The 18438-nt window shown below is 37.0% G+C and overlaps 1 protein-coding gene across 3 annotated transcripts in view; it reads left to right on the forward strand.

The window, feature by feature from the left end:
- The window catches only part of CPED1 (cadherin like and PC-esterase domain containing 1), a 268942-nt gene that overhangs the window by 26848 nt on the left and 223656 nt on the right, over nt 1–18438 (forward strand). For 2 of the 3 annotated variants that reach the window (XM_030308305.1, XM_030308304.1), the window contains one exon: nt 272–455. The exons of the other annotated variant lie outside the window; for it this stretch is intronic. In XM_030308305.1, coding sequence (XP_030164165.1) covers nt 272–455 — 184 coding nt within the window. The remainder of the gene's footprint in view (nt 1–271; nt 456–18438) is intronic. 3 annotated transcript variants of the gene reach the window in all.

Consider the following 18438-nt stretch of genomic DNA (forward strand, 5'->3'; position numbering starts at 1 on the left):
ATATTTTAATGGCCTAAAATTTTCATCTCTCTGTAATAGAGAGAAAAATTCAATTCACCTTCGGTTCTTGCCTATGAGGTCACTTTTGCCCTTGCCAGCCTTTCAGAGAATTTGTCTTTCATTTCCAGAGAACAACTTGAAGGGTAACTTTCTGAATGGCCCTTGATTTGCATTAATGATGTCCTTCAAGGCAAAGTGTGCTACTTTTCCTCTTGAATTTTTATGCCTCCTTTCTTTCTTTTTCTTCTTCTTCCTTTTTTTTTTTTTTTAGATCCAGAAATCGATAAAGATACACTTTGGGAGCCATGACAGAAGGGCCGTCCTCTACAGGCCTCCTTCCTACAGCAAGATGGAGTTTCAGCTCCATCAGCACGTCCTCACTCAGCATCGCTACTCGGTCGTCATCGCTGAAGAAAGGCTTGGTGCTGGTCTTGGGCCGGGGCTGCTAGAAAAAGGTCAGAATAAGAAGTAAACGCCATAGCTGCTTGACATACAATGCTAAACAATTTTTAGAATGTGCTACTATCTCCCCCTAAAGAAATTTATAAAAACAAAATTTTACCCATGATCCACTTTCTTGCATCAAAGAAAATTTGGCTCCTTTTTTACTTCCTCTCAATTTTTCTTTAGCTCTATTTCTTTATTCCTGAAATTACTTTGTTTATATTTTTGTAGCATTTTGGAGTTGCATAGTTCATATTTAAATGCTACATAAAAAATGTTTATGTTTATGAGCCTGAATACATGTTCTGCCCAGCACCAAACTGCTCCATATTTTAAGAAAATTGCCACTTCATCTGACTGCAAGTAGAATGTGCTGGAAATTGTTTTGAGAAGCCGGCTTAAATGTGATTCACAGATTGGCTCTAAAATGGGGAAAAAGTATGGATATTTATCACAGACACTATTACTAGTCAAGTACTTTTATTTCTATCATTTGAAATGAGAAATAAAAGACAAGTTTTTAAACAAGGTATTTGAAAAGAAAGTTGAGCAGATGATGAGGGTCAAAAAGGGCAATGAGAATAACAACTAGCGATTCCTGAGCAACTAACCACGTGACAGACACACTCCACCTTGCTCTTTAAAGTGCAAACTTATGCCAATGAATGAATGAGGTTGGGGAGACCTTTAGCCACAATTACCCTTCACCAGGTTCACTTTTACCACACTGGTAGTAAAGCTATAAGCTACCTAGCTAGCAAAGCTTTTGAAGGATAGGACCCCAAAAGATAGACTTGGGTGAAAAGAAACATCCTAAAAATGTACAGAGTATGGGCCATTAGGACAGGTCTTCAGGAATGCCATTTGCTCATCCCTGCCCCACTGTGAGTAGTATGGAAGTCTAGAGCCTTGTGCTTCTGGAAGCAAATCAGAAAAACAAAAAGGAAGGTAAAAGCTCTGGAATGTCAAAGAGTGCTGAAAACAAATCTTACAAACGTCATTGCAGTTGGTTCTGTTAAGGACCAACCGAAAGTTCTGGAACATCCATAAATGATATTTGTCAGAAAAACATTTATCAATGTTAAGGAAAGATATAGAATGTATAGCCTCCTTCTCATCCCCAAAAACCTTTTAGTTACTTTTTTTAAAAAGCTTATTTATTTATTTTGAGAGAGAGAGAGACACACACAGAGTGTGAGCAGGGGAGGGGCAGAGAGAGAGAGAGAATCCCAAGCTGGCTCTGCACTGTCAGCGTGGGGCTCGAACTCAAGAACCTCGAAATCATGACCTGAGCCCAAACCAAGAGTCGGATGCTTAACCGACTGAGCCACCCAGGCACCCTCTACCTTCATAAAACATTTTAGCCCATCATTGACCTAGGTGATTGAATGTATAACCACCACCTATGTGCCATGTGAAAACATCAGCCATGATTACACAGCACTGTTGTCTGAAATGCCTGTTTCTCGACCTCCTTGGTACCGCTACTGACTGAGTATGTGGACGACCTGGATTCTCTGTGCATTTCAACTTCAATTCAGTTTCAATTTTCAATTTCATCCGTTTGCAATTTAGAAAGAGTATGTCTGCTCTCTCCCTTAATGTCTGGGTCAGTTTTACAAGAAAAGGGAGAATTACTTTGAGGCTTCCAAATATCAAGAAAGTGCAAAGACAGACAGCCTGAAGGCAATGAAATCTGGCAGCCAGAGGAGCTGGTAGGCCCAGCATAAGATAAGGAGATGGTGTCACCAGAATTTGTCAGTGTAAATACTGATTTGGCTCTCTTATTCCACCTTCCCTCCTCTTTTACAACATCCTTTTTCTCATTCTTTCTGGGTTTCTTCTTCTCGGTGTAATAAGATATTATTCCTGGATAAGGCCTCAGTTTCATGGGTATGGAAAACTGATTTTTGGTTTTTCACTTGATTTTGTAGTTTTCACTGTGAGAGCAACATCAAATACCTAGAAATTAAAAAAAAAGTTCTGTGACCATGATCTAACATTTCCTTGATTTTCTAACATATAGGAAACAGAATCACTTTTTTATTGAAGCTTATTTTCCATGGCCACAAATTTAAGCTGTAGATAATGTTTTAGTTGGGGTACTCATTACAAATATATTTTCTAAAATTCATTTCTCTTTAGTTTCACATATTCCCCTAATGCTTCTTTGCCTATATGTACAGCAGCAGAAAGTATGATGTTATATTGGCACATTTAAACTTCCTTTCTCCATGCCGAGCATCTTGGGGGGAGTGGGTGCAATTCAGAATGATCCGGAGACCTACCCCACCTATCTTTCACTTCATCATTGCAGTTTCTGCTCTTTGCTAAACTGAAATTTGAAAGTATTACATCCAAAATAAATCAGGTACTACCACAAATGTTACTAAGTGCCCAGGTGCAGATTTGACATGTTTATAAAATACATTCTTGGTTATAGGAAAATAAATACAAAATAAATTTTCCCCTGTCTACCTATCCATTTTACCTGCCTTTCTCTCCTCTTCTGATTTGACCCCAATCACTTCTGCTGACCTCTTTCTGTGCCATCCTTTGAAGCACAGGTGGCCTCTTTCCAGCCTGGGGCTACTTTTTTTTTTTTTTAATGTTTATTTATTTTTAAAAGAGAGTGAGACAGAGCTGAGCAGGGGAGGGGCAGAGAGAGAGAGAGAGAGAGAGAGAGAGAGAGAGAGACAGAATCTGAAGCAGGCTCCAGGCTCTGAGCTGTTAGCACAGAGCCGGATACGGGGCTCAAACTAACAAACCACGAGATCATGACCAGAGCTAAAGTCGGACGCTCAACCCACTGAGCCACCCAGGAGTCCCTGGGGCTCCTTTTTTCTTTTTTAAACCGTTAAGGCCAGAAGTGGATAAAAATTAGCAAAAATAAAAGGGTCTTACCTAGGCAACATTCCACTATTAAGTATAATCTGTTTTTGTAGAGTAATATTTGGGTTTTATATTTTATTCAGTTTCCTTACTACTTAGTAAACATTTATTGAAAGGAAAAGTAAGCAATCTCACGTTCTAAGTTACAATGTGGGCATCATGTTTTTTCCCTGGTTAATTCCATTCTAGTGACATAACAGAAGTTGGTGGCTGTATCAGGAAAGACAGGCCCTGGATATGTGACTTTAAGCAAGTTAGGTTCTTTGAGCTTTAGTTCTCTTATCTGTTAAATGCAATAATGATATTACTTCATGTTAGTATGTGGTGAGAATTTAACCACTTTGTCTGCCCCATCAGAGTTCTGGGTGGAGACAAAGTAAAGCCCAGGCAATATTTTTTATTCAGTAGTCTGGGAGTGGGGCCTAGAAATTTATATGTTAAAAACAGACACTTGTGATTCTGATATATAGTCCATTGGAGCACACCATCCTAAGGGATATACTGTTGGCTCAAAAAATAACAATCTTTAGAGTTAGTTTTGGGAATAAAACAATGCAAAAGTCTGTTTGCTATAATGCCATTGTACTACTTAAGTTTTAACTATGGCCCCCCTGGGTGGCTCAGTCAGTTCAGTGTCTGACTTCTGCTCAGGTCATGATCTCGTCGTTAAGGCGTTCAAGCCCCATGTCGGGCTCTGTGCTAACAGCTCAGAGCCTGGAGCCTGCTGTAGACTCTGTCTCCCTCTCTCTCTGCCCCTCCCCAATTTGTGCTCTCTCTGTCTCTCTCAAAAATAAATAAACACATTTAAAAATTTTAAGTTTTAACTATATAGGTATTTACAAACATTTCATCTTTAAGCTGATTTTGAAGCAGTAAGAGGACAATTGTCTTTACAGGTTTAAACCTACAAAACTTAGCAGCATGTAAAACATATACTTTATGGTCCTTCAGTCCTTGCTTTGGAAAAATATATCTTATGTCCCTGTGTTTATAAGAGCATATAATTCTCCAAAGGAAAAGATAGAAGCACCAAGCAATTATTGCCCTTCCTAGTATCTAGGTACTATTTAGTAAACCAGTGATTTAGTACATGGAATAGTATAGTAGCCTAAAAGAAAGTAAACGTTTTCCAAAAGTTCTTAAACTCATTGTAACGTCCAAGTAGCATGTGGTCCCTGAGACTCTGACTCAGTAGGTTGTATCATTGGATCAGAATTATTTCTGTGTACTTGAAGAGTAGTGCATATTTAGCAGTTTTCTGTTCACTTCTGAATATACTTTGCGCTTCTAAATTAGACATATTATATAGTCACATGCAAAACAAATGCCAACTGCTGTCAAAGCTGCGGAATTGGTTACTCTTATGGTTTCGCATTGCTCTTGTTTTTGTAACTTGGGTGTTTTACGTGGAATGTTTTTTTGAAGAAATACAGAAAGTGCAAGACCACATTGATTTTCTTTCCAGGGGTTGGCAAACTATGGCCCACCGGCCAAATCTGGCCCAACGCTTGTTTTGCAAACAAAGCTTTATTGGAACACAGCCACACATTTGTTTTCATACTATCTTTGGCTGCTTTGTTCTGCAATGGCAGAGTTGAGTAGTTGCAACCGGGACTATATGGCTCTTAACACCTAAAACATTTATTGGGCCCTAACAGAAAAAGTTTGCTGACCTATGTATTTAGACTAATTCTATGTCACTTGATCCCCTACCAAGCTGATGGTTAAACTTTAGGACTCAGATGGTTTAGTTTTTTAACTTATACCAGACCTCATTCAAAAAGGATTTGATGGTTTACACTAGAACATATAATAATGAAATTACTAAAATGGAAATATAAAATTAGGTCTCAAACTGGATATTCCTCTTAGTTACCATAATTTAAGCTTAATTTTGGCTTGAGCCAAAAGCAACAAGGGAAAGAATAGAAATTTTACACTCAGAAAGAAGGGAACACTATGTTCCTTCCCCTAACCTTCCACATGCCCGAGTAGTATATTTAAAATAAGTTTTTTGAAGGAATTATTATGTAGACAACCCTAAGTTATATAATGGGTCAATAGCCAGAGCAACATTTGTATTGCAAATGAAGTGGATGTCATATCTTGGTTCAGATAGCAAACTTCTAACACAAGCTGAGAGTATAACGTTAACAGCATGATGTAGTGAAGGCATTTCTAAGAAGGGCTAGAGTTAATACTATGATGGTGTTTGTTGATATTTGTATTGATATTAAACTTGATAGAGTGTGTTCTGGAGAATGGTATTTTAAATAATGTTGCTTCACAGCCTCCCCCAACCCCACCATAAGGATACTGTAATTTATCCAACTGTGTTCTTGAGAAGAACTATTAAAAGATATAGTTAATAGAGCGAAAGATACAGATCACTACTTAATGTTGTGGAAAATATATTAGAAAAGAAAAAGCCTATTTCCTTTCCTGTTTGTAATTTAATAGTTTTCCATCCTCCTATATTTTTATTTACATTCACTTGCACCCGTAAAAATGTCCAACACATCCATGTACCATTTGAAATTTAGTTGGATTTTGAAGGTTTCTTTTATAAGGGCTACTTGCCAGAAGCTGTTTCTGAGATTTGTATGGAAAAGAAACATCTGCTACAGACAAATCTTAACTTTTGTGATGGAAAGCATATTTCAAGTTTTCTTTAGTTTATTTGTATTCAAAAGATGCTATAAGGAAGTTGAGATTTAAATTACCCATAAGTAGGAAGGGCTTAACCGCAATAATTGCTTTCTTGGAGAGGTTGTAGACTGTGGTAATTAAAAAGAATAAGCTTTGGAGTAAGATCAAACCTGGGTTGAGTTCTAGTATTTCCTTTAATGGTTATACAACCTTGGACAAGTTACTTAACCTCTGAAAGCTCTATTTTTCCCTTTGGGATTTGATTGTTTTGGATTGTTCTGTGAATGCCATGTTACAGGCACTCCAGAAATGGGAGCTAATATTGTTATTACTGTCAAGAACTAACTAACAGAAAGGAGATTATGGAGATTCCTTTCTCGGGAGATACATTTATACGAAGAATATAGGGGTGCTGCTGCTGGATATTTTGTGATAAATGAACTTAATAGGTGTTTTCAAGGCCCTCTTTATCAACTTACATGTTCCCATTGAAAGGTCTGGGCTGTAAATGCTCCTGAAATTCCAACACAGTCTCCTGGATCATTCCCTTGGAAAAGACCCCTCATTAAAAATAATAATAATAATCCGTAAGTTTCTTGAAGTCAGGGACCATGTCTATTCCACTTACCCCTTAAAACCATGCTCTCCATCCAGAGGCACAAAATAAATATGTATCAAATACAGTTGAATACGTGAACAAATGAAGAACAGTGTACCAGTATTTGAGCTCCTTAAATGGTCAACTACTTCAGAGAATTCACATTAAAACTTAATTGATAAACCTTTTATTTTTACATAACTTTACAGGAACACTGATACTCTACCCATGCTCAAATCTGTTCTTATATAAAAATAATTCATCCACAAATATGGTAAGTAAATAGGGCTGATACTACCTGTTGAGGGTTTTAAGTGTTTGTGTCCATTTTTCAGAATTCTTCTCTTCTTTTGCTTTTAAGACTCCTCTGTCACTTTGACCAGTGCTACTGCCTGTTGGTTCTGGAGGAGGATGGATGAGTTTAGTTCTAAACATATTCAGTCTCAGGTGCTGTGAGCTTTTCTATAAATGTATTTAGCAGTAACTGAAGAAAGTAGAGAGGCCAGGGCAGGAGATGAAGATTTGTGAGTTACTTGCTGAGAGGTGATGATTGATTCACCGGAAGTTTACTATTCCACAAAACAATGAAACACGAAATGTTACCTAACAAATATTCTCCAATAAAGGACACGTAAAAGTAAGCATACAGCTTTTGCGGCTTGTGAACATAGAAAGCATCAAGGGTGAGAACCCCCATCTTGTCATTTAGGTCCTGTTTGTCATCTACATTATGCTCTCTACTTCTTTGCTGAGCATAGTGTAAAATATTCCTGCTTGTGCTCTTCCAATCCTCTGCTTTGCAAAAATATATATTTATAATATACACCTTCCCTACAGAAACAGAATCACCATCACATTATTCTCTTTCATATTATCCAGGTCCTATTTAGTAAATCAGTGTTTTAGTTCATAGAACGGAGCAGTGGCCTAAGAGAGAATAAATATTTTCCAAAAGTTTTTAACTTGCTCCCGGGATAGAGTCTAAGTAATATATGGTCCAAGAGACTCTGACACGCAGTATATTTTATCATTGGGTGAGAATTATATATGTGTACTTGAAGAGGGAATATTTCTCCAGTCGCCGCCGAAACCAGATCTGCAACAGCCACAAGAAAATAGATGGTTCCAATTGCAAAGAATGTTTCTGGGAGGCCCTGCAAGTAGTTGGACCAATATTTTTGTTTCCCCACTGTTTAACGGGACACTTGGGTACAAGATTTATTTGTAGCAACCCTAGAAGACATAACCAGGACCCATTTAAGGATGAACGTTTTATCAGTCAGAGTTACCCAGCAGGGGATCTGCCCATCTCAGAACACAGGAAGTGTTGTGGGAACAGAGTCAAGTCAGGGGTGCTGCCCAGCGGTTGTTTTATTCCTCAGGAGAATGAGGAAAATCACCACCCAAGTCTTTTTCAGATCGTCTCTGTAACATTCATGACCATGGAATGAGAGAAAGTAAGACACGATTTTAAACCTCATCATTCTAGGGATTCTTTCTCTTGAGTCTTTTTAGTCTCATGTCCAAGGGCAGAAGAGAGGAATGGTAAGCAAAGGAGTGTAGAAACATTGGTCTGGAGGCAAAGTGGGAGGTGATCCCCTTTGGCTAGTAGTGCATGTCGATAGCAGATGCTTCCACTGATCATTTAAAACTCAAGAGCCTAATGAAGTCTCTTCTTCTCCTTCCTTCCTGTCGCCAGCCTGAAACCAGCACCCCTGCTGCTTTCCTGAGTTTAATATGCTATATGAACATTTAGCAAGAAGACGAAAGAGTAAAGGTCACATTTAAAAGGCAGAGTGTGTTTTGCCTTGTCAGTATTTCACCCAGAACACCTTTGACATATGTTTTTTATTATGCAAGTAATAGGTTTTGGACGATATCAGAAGTGCTTCTGTGCCTTTCGTTAATCAAACTGGGGAAAAAAAGGAAATTGAATCAAAGAAACTTACAGGTCTGCACCATTCAATTTTATTGTATTATGACACGCAGTAATTGTGTGTTCAGGTTTATTGTTATTTTCCTCAGTGCTTATAGAAGTACTGATGTATTTATGACCAAACAGAATTTGTTCTTTAATTGGCACACTAGAGCTCGAGGAATGTTTATTTAACCCTAACTCAGTTGAGTTGTTTATACTACAGAGACCTGAGTTGAATTTACTTTACTTTTTGAAAAAAGCTTTCTTATTTATAAAAGTTGAGCTTCAAGTGACCTCTCCATTCTAATGTTTCCTTTACCCTCCACTGTGCAAAGAGAACAAAAAGCCAGTGTCTCATTTTTACTCCAAAGAAATGAAACTACTTCCTTAAGTGGGTTGGTTCTTACCATTGAAAATGGTAACCAGATGTTTACTGAAATCCCCAACATTTCTCCTTCAAGCCTAGCTTCCTTCTAATCGTTTGATCTTTTTAAGTTTCATAGAAACCAGATTGGGTATTTAAATTTTCCAAAGCTGGGAAATGTTTAATAGAGCTTTGAAGATACTTTTTCTGAACTGTTTTCCTTAAATGCACTTTCTGCTACTTTTATTTTTTAAAAAAGGGACAGCGTTAACATTTTTTTTTTTGCAATGCTATTGATTTTATTTAACCATATTACAAATAACATACTGTACTATTATTTGGTTTAGTGTGAAGGAAAAAAATCCTTGCAGTTTTTTGCCCCTGGCAAATACATATGCTTGCTTTATGTAGAATAACAGAAACCTACATTTCACCTGGTTTTGCCTCAGTTACAAAATTAATAGCCCAATTCAGTGGCCAGTTAAAATATTGAACTCATTTCAGACACTAGGTAACATGGATTCCCACTGATCTTTTTAGATCAGGGTTTCTCAAACTTGGCTGTCCATTGAAATTCTGTGAGGAGCCTTAAACTCCCATTTGCTAACTTCTAGCCCCAGATCTTCTGATTGAACGGATCTAGAGTTCTGGCCTGGATATCACGAGTTTAAAATCTCCAGGTGATTCCAAAGTACAGGTAAATTTGGGAACTTTGATGTGCTGTGATGTTTTCATCTCAAATTTTTATAAATACTGTTGGCTCTTAACACAGATTTGAACCATGCGGGTCCATTTATATTTGGATTTCTTACAGTACAGTCCTATAAATGTATTTGCTCTTCCTTGTGAATTTCTGTCTTTTTTTTTAATGTTTTATTTATTTTTGGGAGAGAGAGTGTGAGCAGGGGAGGGGCAGAGAGCGAGGGAGACAGAGGATCTGAAGCAGGCTCCAGGCTCTGAGCTTTCACGACAGAGCCTGATGCAGGGCTCAAACTCATGAACTGTGAAATCATGACCAGAGGCGAAGTCGGACACAACCCACTGAGCCACCTAGGCTCCCCTTCCTTATGATTTTCTTAATAACATTTCTTTTCTGTATCTTACTTTATTGTAATAATACAGCATATGATACATGTAACATACAAAATGTATGTTAGTCGACTATTCATGTTATTTATTGGTAAGGCTTTCAGTCAACAGTGGGCTATTAGTGGTTAAGTTTTAAGGAAGTTGAAAGTTATACACAGATTTTCTACCCTGCAGGGCTTGGTACCCCCTAACCCCCATACTATTCAAGGGTCAGCTGTAATTTATTTCAGGTCATTGTTTTTTTTTCATACTCTTTAGAATTAAAGACTTTTTTTTTAGACATTAGACATTTTGTTTGGTTTTGCTATAGACTAAACTATGCTTTGAATGACAGATCTAATTTGTAAAAACAAATAATATTCATATTATATTTAGATTAAGGAAAGACTCCAGGAAAGAAAAGCAAACTGTTTCATATGGGACTTTTCAAGTGACAGAGCATGTGGATAAACTACAAGGGAGTTTGGGGACTCCAGATATAATGTGTTTACTATGCTAGTGTATTATCACATTTGGATGCTTGAAATATTTTAGACATTTTCCTCAATTTGGGAGGAGTTTGCAAGCATCTAACCACAGTTTCAAGACTGCCTCTTCACTTTTGCATCACTTTTGCTTTCTGCTCTCCATTTTATAATTATTGTAAACCTCCCCACTTTCTTTTGAGACTTGATTTTCCCTCTGGAGAATTAATTAGCTAATTAATTATTATTAATCAATATTTCCCTCTAGATATCCTCTGTTATTTTTCATCTTCTTTTTAGCTAAAGTTGCTTCTTCCTAACATTATCTCTTTGTGGATGTGGATGTCCAGACTACAGTTTGGGAGATGAAGACTTAAGAAAAAGTATTTTTTTCTTCATAATCTCTCTCTAATTAACCCTCAATAATAATAATATGACTCCCCTCTCCCTTAAAGTTGTTTTTTTTCCAGAATTTACCAGGAACTCTTTTTTTTTTTTTTTTTTTTTTTTTTACAAAATACAGCCACTGTTTTGTTTTTGCATTGTTTTTGGTATAAGAGCAGATTTGATCATGAGTAGAATATTGGTATTCTTCAGGAGTTATGTAAATATTTTAAGAACTGAAATTAAGCTTTAATGTGAATTCACTGAGGTAATTGCTCAATTTCCTTGATCTTACCTATCAGTGTTTCCCAACCTTGGTGAAATGTGTGAACCAGTGGAATAGATACTTGTCCTAGAATTGAGTGGGTTCCACAGGGTCTGGGATTTTCTTATGAACTCTTTTCTCCCTTAACTTCCTTAATGCTGCCCTCTCCTGTTTCTCCAACCTTTCTGATGCTGCTTCTTTATGACCTTCCTCCAAATTTGGGCTTTCTCCAAGACATTTACCCCAGTCATCATTTTCCCCCCTATCTTGACATTTCCTCAAGATATTTTTCTACTCTGCAGATTCAATAATCTCCTCTGGGGAACAGATTGGTGGCAGCCAGAGGTGGTGGTGGGAGGACTGGGCAAAATGGGTGAAGGTGGCCAAAAGGTACACACTTCCATTGAGAAGTAAGTTCTAGGGACATCATGTACAGCATGGTGACTACAGTTAATTACACTGAATTTTATATTTGAAAGTTGCTGCAAAAATAAATGGTCAAAGCTCTTGTCACACACACACACACACACACACACACACACAAATTTGTAACCATGTGGTGATGCATGTTAAGTAGACTTATTGTGATGGACATTTTGCAATATACACATATTGAATCATGTTGTGTGCCTGAATCTAATATAATGTTATCTGCAATTATATCTCACTAAAAAAACGTCTCTGGAGATATGATGTTTGAATAATGTTGAATCCTAATCTGTTTTCTGTAGGCAGGATTTTTAGAGTCTTGATTGTCAAGTACCTGATAGATGTTTTGGCTTGTGTGTGTCACTGCGTCAACATATAGCAAACTGCACCGATTACCTCCCACGCCTGCAACATCTGTGGTTCTGCCTGCCGTGTTTCTCTTGTTGGTACCGCACTCGCTCAGTCTCTCAGGTGCTAAAGCTCATCGTCAGGTTCTCCCTCTCCTTCAGCTGCAACACACGTTGGACACCAAGTCCTCCTCCGTGCCATGGCTCCACGTTCCGCGCCTCTCATGCTATCACAGCAACTATTAAATACTCTCCCAGCTGCTGGTCTGTGCTTTCTACAACACACCCCCATCATGACTGCCAGTTTAATATTTCACAAACATAGCTCTGATCACATCACTTCCCTGTGCAGAAGTCTTCAGTGATGTCTCATTTCCTCCTAATCAGAAGACATGTTTCTTGATGTGGCATTCAAAGCTTCCCAGGCCATGGTATCAGATACCTCCCCAGCCCTGTTGTAGTGTGATTCTCAAGCCTGTCCTCACACTCAAATTATTCAGGGAAGTTAACAATTTAAAAAGTCGGTGCCGAGGCCTCACTTCTGAAAATTATATCAGAATTTTAGGGGAGCAGAATGAACTCGGGCATTGCTATTTTTTTACAGAGCTCCCAGGGATGGTCATGTGTGGGCTTCCTGGTATTGGCCTACTAATCTTTGCCTGATCATGCTCAAAGCTTTGTGATTTGCATTGCTACTGAGGTTTTTGGCCCCTAGAATTCCTTCCTGTCTGCCATTTCTTAGAATTCAAATCTGTAAGTTGACCCATAAATAACCCTCAAAGTAGAAATGTTAAACAAATTATCTGAGACCTCACCACACATTATTCACATATCTCTGATGCCTAGAGTATGTTCTGTGTTACATTTTTAAATCTTATGTGTTCATCTCTTCTCCCCTTCTATATTATAAACTTCTTGTAAAGCAGGAAATGTTTTATTTGTCTATTTATACTCTATTCTGCGTAGGACAGTGTCTTGCAGGTACCTAGTAGATACACTATTAAATGAATAAGCAATTGAAGAAATAGACCTGCAAATATACTAATAAAATAGCTGAATCTTTCCTTTGCATATTCAAGCACCATTCACTTCTTAGAAAAGTAGGGGAAAAATACTTAGTATGATAGGAGATAGCTGTGTGGTAGAGCAAAATAAAATGTGCTCCAGGCCGTGTCTGAGCAAAACCAACTGAAAAACAGAACTCACATACCTGCCGTTCTTAGTGAAGAGTCTCTGTAACCTCGTTTCAGAGTTGCTCAAGCCAGTGCCCTCTCTGCTTTCAAAGAAACAATTCCACCAAGTTAATAATAACCTTTTAATAGTAATGATAATAACTCTTTTCAGCTCCTTCTCTAAGGACAAATATGAAAGGCATATGTGAATCTCATCATCTATGCAACAAAATAGTCTATTTAGAGCAGGGTATCTTCTGGAATTTAAAACATCTTGTTAGCATTCCACCTCATTTTCAGAGTGACCACACAAGTGATTAAGGGCTATAAAGGGCAGAAGCGACTCGCAGGGGGCCCTGCTTCTCTAATAGCGAGCTCTCTATTTTGTACTTGTGGGTAAAGGGAATCCCTGTCTCAGTGGTTGCTTAAAGAACATGGTTTTGGCAAAGCTCCAGGGTAGTAGCTACTGTTTGCTGGGCCCATGATTCTCAAACTTAATATGCATCAGAATTGTCTGGAAGGCTTGTTAAATCACAGACTGCTGAACCGTACTCCCAGGAGATCTGATCCAGTAACAATGGTTAAGATAAAGATAACAAGTTCTCAGGGAATGCTAATCTACTGATCCTAGAGCATGTGTTGAGAACTAGCGTGCTGATACTTCTTTATTACAGTTTTTCAGTGTTTCTTCCAGAAGCACAAAGAAGTTCTGCCTGTTTGCTATTTAAGTAGTTAAGTGGCCAAATGATTCCCAATTCCCCATTTGCCTTGGCAGGACTCTGAACCAGTCACCCGCTTGGGTGGGAAGCCCTGCTCCTTAATTCAAACAGATGCTAAACCCGTCAATTAAAAGTTGGCATGCAAAGCTGTGGTATGTGCTATCTTCATTCTTTAGAGTCTAAGGCCCAGGATCCATTTGAAAGTGAGAGCAACAAGCCACTGAATTTCAAACTGTCTTTGGGCATCTTGGGCTTGCTTGCGTATAGTGGGATCAAGGTAAAAATATGGACATACGATTTATCCTAAATCGTAATTATATGCCCCCGAGAAGCAGCAAGATGGTACTATGGAAGGGAGGACGACTACTTTGGATTGCACTGTCTGTGTGAAGCCGTGACTAAGTTACCTAATTTCTTCGGACGCCTTTCATTTTACAGAAGATGAAGATTTTTTGACTAGATAATCTTTCAGATCTACTCCAATTGCAAAATACAGAAAAAGTACAATAAGGAATGGAGGAGATTAGCTACAATGCCACCAACAAAGGCAGCTAATGTTGGACATGTTTCTTTACAAGTATTGTATACATTTTATGCACTTTCCTAGCTTGCTTTTTTAGCATACTATTTATCAGAAACCCATGCCATAAAAACTTTGTAAACATTATTTCAATGGCTACATAAAATTATATTATATGTATGTATTTAATATTTACTTACTATGATTTCCTTAATCTTTTCCACATTGTTAAATATTTCTGATATTGCCAATATTTGGCTATTGTAAATAATTCTTGTATATAAATCTTTGTCTACATTTCTGATTCTTTCTTTAAATTTCTAAAAGTAAAATTACTGGAATGAAGAATGAGGGCCCACCTTGAAGCTCTTCATTCACGCTGTCAAAATTCTGCCTGAAAAAGTTAAAGCATTCCCCGTTAGACATGCAAAAAATTTCCCATCTCACCAAACCTCACCAGTATCAAAACTCTGTCATTTTAATAAGTGATCTTATTTTCAGAATGAGAACTTTATCATTGTTCTATAGAAGTATGACATGGAAATCCAAATTCACAGCTGTAGTGTAAAACAGATTGTTTCTGTTGGAAATTGGTACTTGCATCATAGTAAGAATGCCGGGAAGGCCAGAAAGGCTGGCACATTCCATGGTAATCTGAAGACTCATCCAGATAGCCAACATATGAGGAATAATGAGTGTTTGCATTTCCATTGGTTTGTTTGCTGAAGGATTTCTATTCATTATGTCCATTTGTTTGAGAAAGAACATATTAAAGTTTATCATCAAGACCTTATTTTGTGGGTACCTGAAATCCTAACTTAGAAGCATACACAGCATGACTACTGCATGCTGAGACTGATTTTTATTTCTTGTCTGATGGAAAGAAATCCTATTACTTTGTCACCCTGAGTATTTTTAAGACACTATCATATCATGGACATTTTGGATTTAAAAATGATCAAGATCCAGGTTAATTTTCTGTACATTTTTGCTTCTGTATAAGTTAATTGACATTTTACAGTACTTTGAAAGATATGCAGTGTGTGTATCTCAATGTGTATATCTCAAAAAGACTCAATGTCATTTTTCTCAGAGAAAATGTTTCTTTACTTAGATGCATATCCTGACCGCATTTTTAGAAAAGAGTCCCATTTCAAAGATGTCATATGTTTATGGTAGAATATTGAATCAAATATTTGCAAATACAAAGATGAGCATGAAAAATTAAATCTAAATTCACCCAGAGAGAACACAGTTGACATTGTGCATGTTTCCAGGCATCTCCCTAAGCACAACCCAAACATGCGCGCGCGCGCGCGCGCACACACACACTTTCATCTTACCCTTTTGCCCCCTGCCTCTATATACCATAGCTTATCTCACATGTTTTAACAGATAAAATGTTAATATTCAGATATTCTGATAAAAGCTTTGCAATATCAACATAATTTAAAAATTTTAATATCAGTAGTTTTAAGTTTGTCTTTTTTTGATTACTAACTAAATGCACTGTGATATGCACTGCATTTTTTAATTTTTTTTTTGTGATATGTCCTTTACATGCATTAACTCATTGAATTCTCACTCATAGTCCATAGGTAGGTATTTCTGTTTCATAAGTGAGGAACTGAGTAAGGATTCTCATAAATGGGACAGCTGAGGTTTGGCCCTGGGCTGTCTCTCTCCAAACTTGAGTCTTTAACTGCAATATCAAAGTCATTTCTGGAAAGTATATGGAAATTTCCTTTGCTTCGTTCTTTTTAGTATTTTATTATATGGAAAGGAATGCCCTGATAGTTTAAGTCCTTCTTAATAGTTATTTAGAATCGTTTCAACTAATTGCTATACAATACAACTTTGCTACGATATTTAATTAGATTAAATTTTGGAGATTTTAGTGTGAAACTCAATTATTGTATGGATGGGTGAAAATATTAAAACTGGGGTTCTCCTTGCCAAATTTCTCCACAAAAGTTTGGCTCCTGTTTTTACTTTCATCACCAGTGCTAGTTCATGATCTTTAGCAAATACATGTTAACATGTTTTTTAATCTGATGAGATTAAAAATGACACATCAGTTTAATTTTTTACTAAAAGGAAAGTTTTACTTGCACATCAAATACAATTCTTTTTCTTATGCTAAATTTTGTCTATTTTGCTTCATTTTTATGTATAAAACTTTTTTATACAATGCATATAAATAAGAAATTTATAGAGGGGGCACCTGGCCCGTGCAGGTGGTAGAGTACGTGACTCTTGATCTCAGGGTTGTAAATTACCTAGAAAATAAAATTGGGTGTAGAGATTACCTAGAACATAAAATTAAAAAAAAAAGACGTTTATAGAAAGCAAATCCAAGTGGTACAACGAAGAAGAAAAGATCACAAAATTAAGAAAAGTTTACTGAAAGACAATTTAAAGCACAGAATATCACTTTACATTCATAGAACTGACAAAATCCAAAATTGGTGATATCACTTATTGCTGGTAGGAATTCTGGGAGTGGAAGCTCTCATACCTTGCTTGCAGAAATCTGAAATGTTGTAGTTTTCTTTTGGAAAGCAATCTGGAAAAAATCTATAAAATTTAAAATACAAATACTTTTTAAGATAGCAATATTTTTGAGAATCAATTTGGTAGAAGTCACAGCATCAAAATGTAATAAAATATGTACATAAATCTTAAAATTAACAATGTCAGTGGAGCAGAGAGAATGATTTTACATAAGGACAATTAAAATAAAGGAAATGAGATTACTGTATGAATTTTGAGTAGTAAATAATTAGAGAGAAAAATAGCAAATTATGTTCCAAGCATCTCCAGAGAGGTGGAAAATTAATGTTTGAGATAAGAGGAAACTATGATTTTGCAGAATTCTGTTAAAATAACGCATTTAAGAGGTATTATGGGATAAATAATACCTCTTAAATGCGTAAGAACAAGTTACTTTAAAAGAATGGTACACTGTAACAGTACTTGGCAAAGCTTCACATTGACCTAAATATTCTTCATCTCATGGATAACAGAATTATTAGCCTCAGGAGACATTTCCAATATCCTTTTGGCTTCTAGGAGCAGGGCCAATTTTCCGAAAATTGTGAAGTGGATGAAAATTGTCTTAGGCGATAGCCCAGTTTACCCACTAGCCAGATCCCTCCTTACCCAAAGCACCTACTTCAGGGAGTCAGAGGAGTTGGCCTAGGTGGTCAGGTCACACCTACCACTTGGGCCTTGTTGCTACTCACTCAGGAGAATGTACATTCCTTCATCATTAGTTTTAAGGCTCAAGGTGTCACCTGTTTTAGCAAATGCACAGTGTCAAGGAGAGAAAACTGCTGAGCTCCTTTCTAGATAATGTGCTTGAATTTTAACTGGGACTTACTACTAATGAGGTCCTCTCTTTTCCTTAGATTGAAGCCACCAATGAATGCCTTTCCTCCTATGGTAAGAAGGCCTATTGAAGCAGCATAAAAGGGGTAGCCAGGAGTTGAGAGAGAAGGTTATTCCCTGTGTTCTCTAAATTACACTTATATTGCTCTATACAGAAGCCTTAAATAATAATCTACAAGACACATAGAAGATGTTGCATTTTGTTTCTTGAAATAAGTTCATCATCTAGATCTAGAATTTATCTGCCCGTGTATACCTACCACTCACCTATTTATTCATTAAACAAATACTAGTATAAAGCCCATCAAGTACCAGGCACTGTTCTAAGCACTTTACAAATATTAATTCCTTTAATCCTCCTAACATTCCCTAAGTGTTGGTATTATTATTACAACTACTTTTTGGAATGGCTGTGAATGAGCTCACTAGATTATCTATTGCTTGATTTGAAAATGGAAGATAAGACTTGCCCATAAATATCTTACAGAAATCTATGATTGGGTTAAATACATCTCCAAAGAGATGGAAAATAGTGCATTATGAGTAGGAGATATGTAATCTTAAAATACTTATTGCATTAAGTAATAAGCCATTGAGGGAGTGGATTCTTTTTCTCATGTTAGTGGATTATAGTTTCTCAAGCCTTAGTTCTCATCTGTGCTGAATTAGTGTGGAATTGTTCGTAGAGTAAATTTTAAATCGATGACTCCCTCCGCCCTCTCACATTGTTCATAGTCCCCAGTGCCTTATTAAAAAATGTTAAACCAGACATGACTAGCTTGCATTCACTGCAT

The sequence above is a fragment of the Lynx canadensis genome, chromosome A2, assembly GCF_007474595.2.
Source record: "Lynx canadensis isolate LIC74 chromosome A2, mLynCan4.pri.v2, whole genome shotgun sequence".
Taxonomy (NCBI): domain Eukaryota; kingdom Metazoa; phylum Chordata; class Mammalia; order Carnivora; family Felidae; genus Lynx; species Lynx canadensis.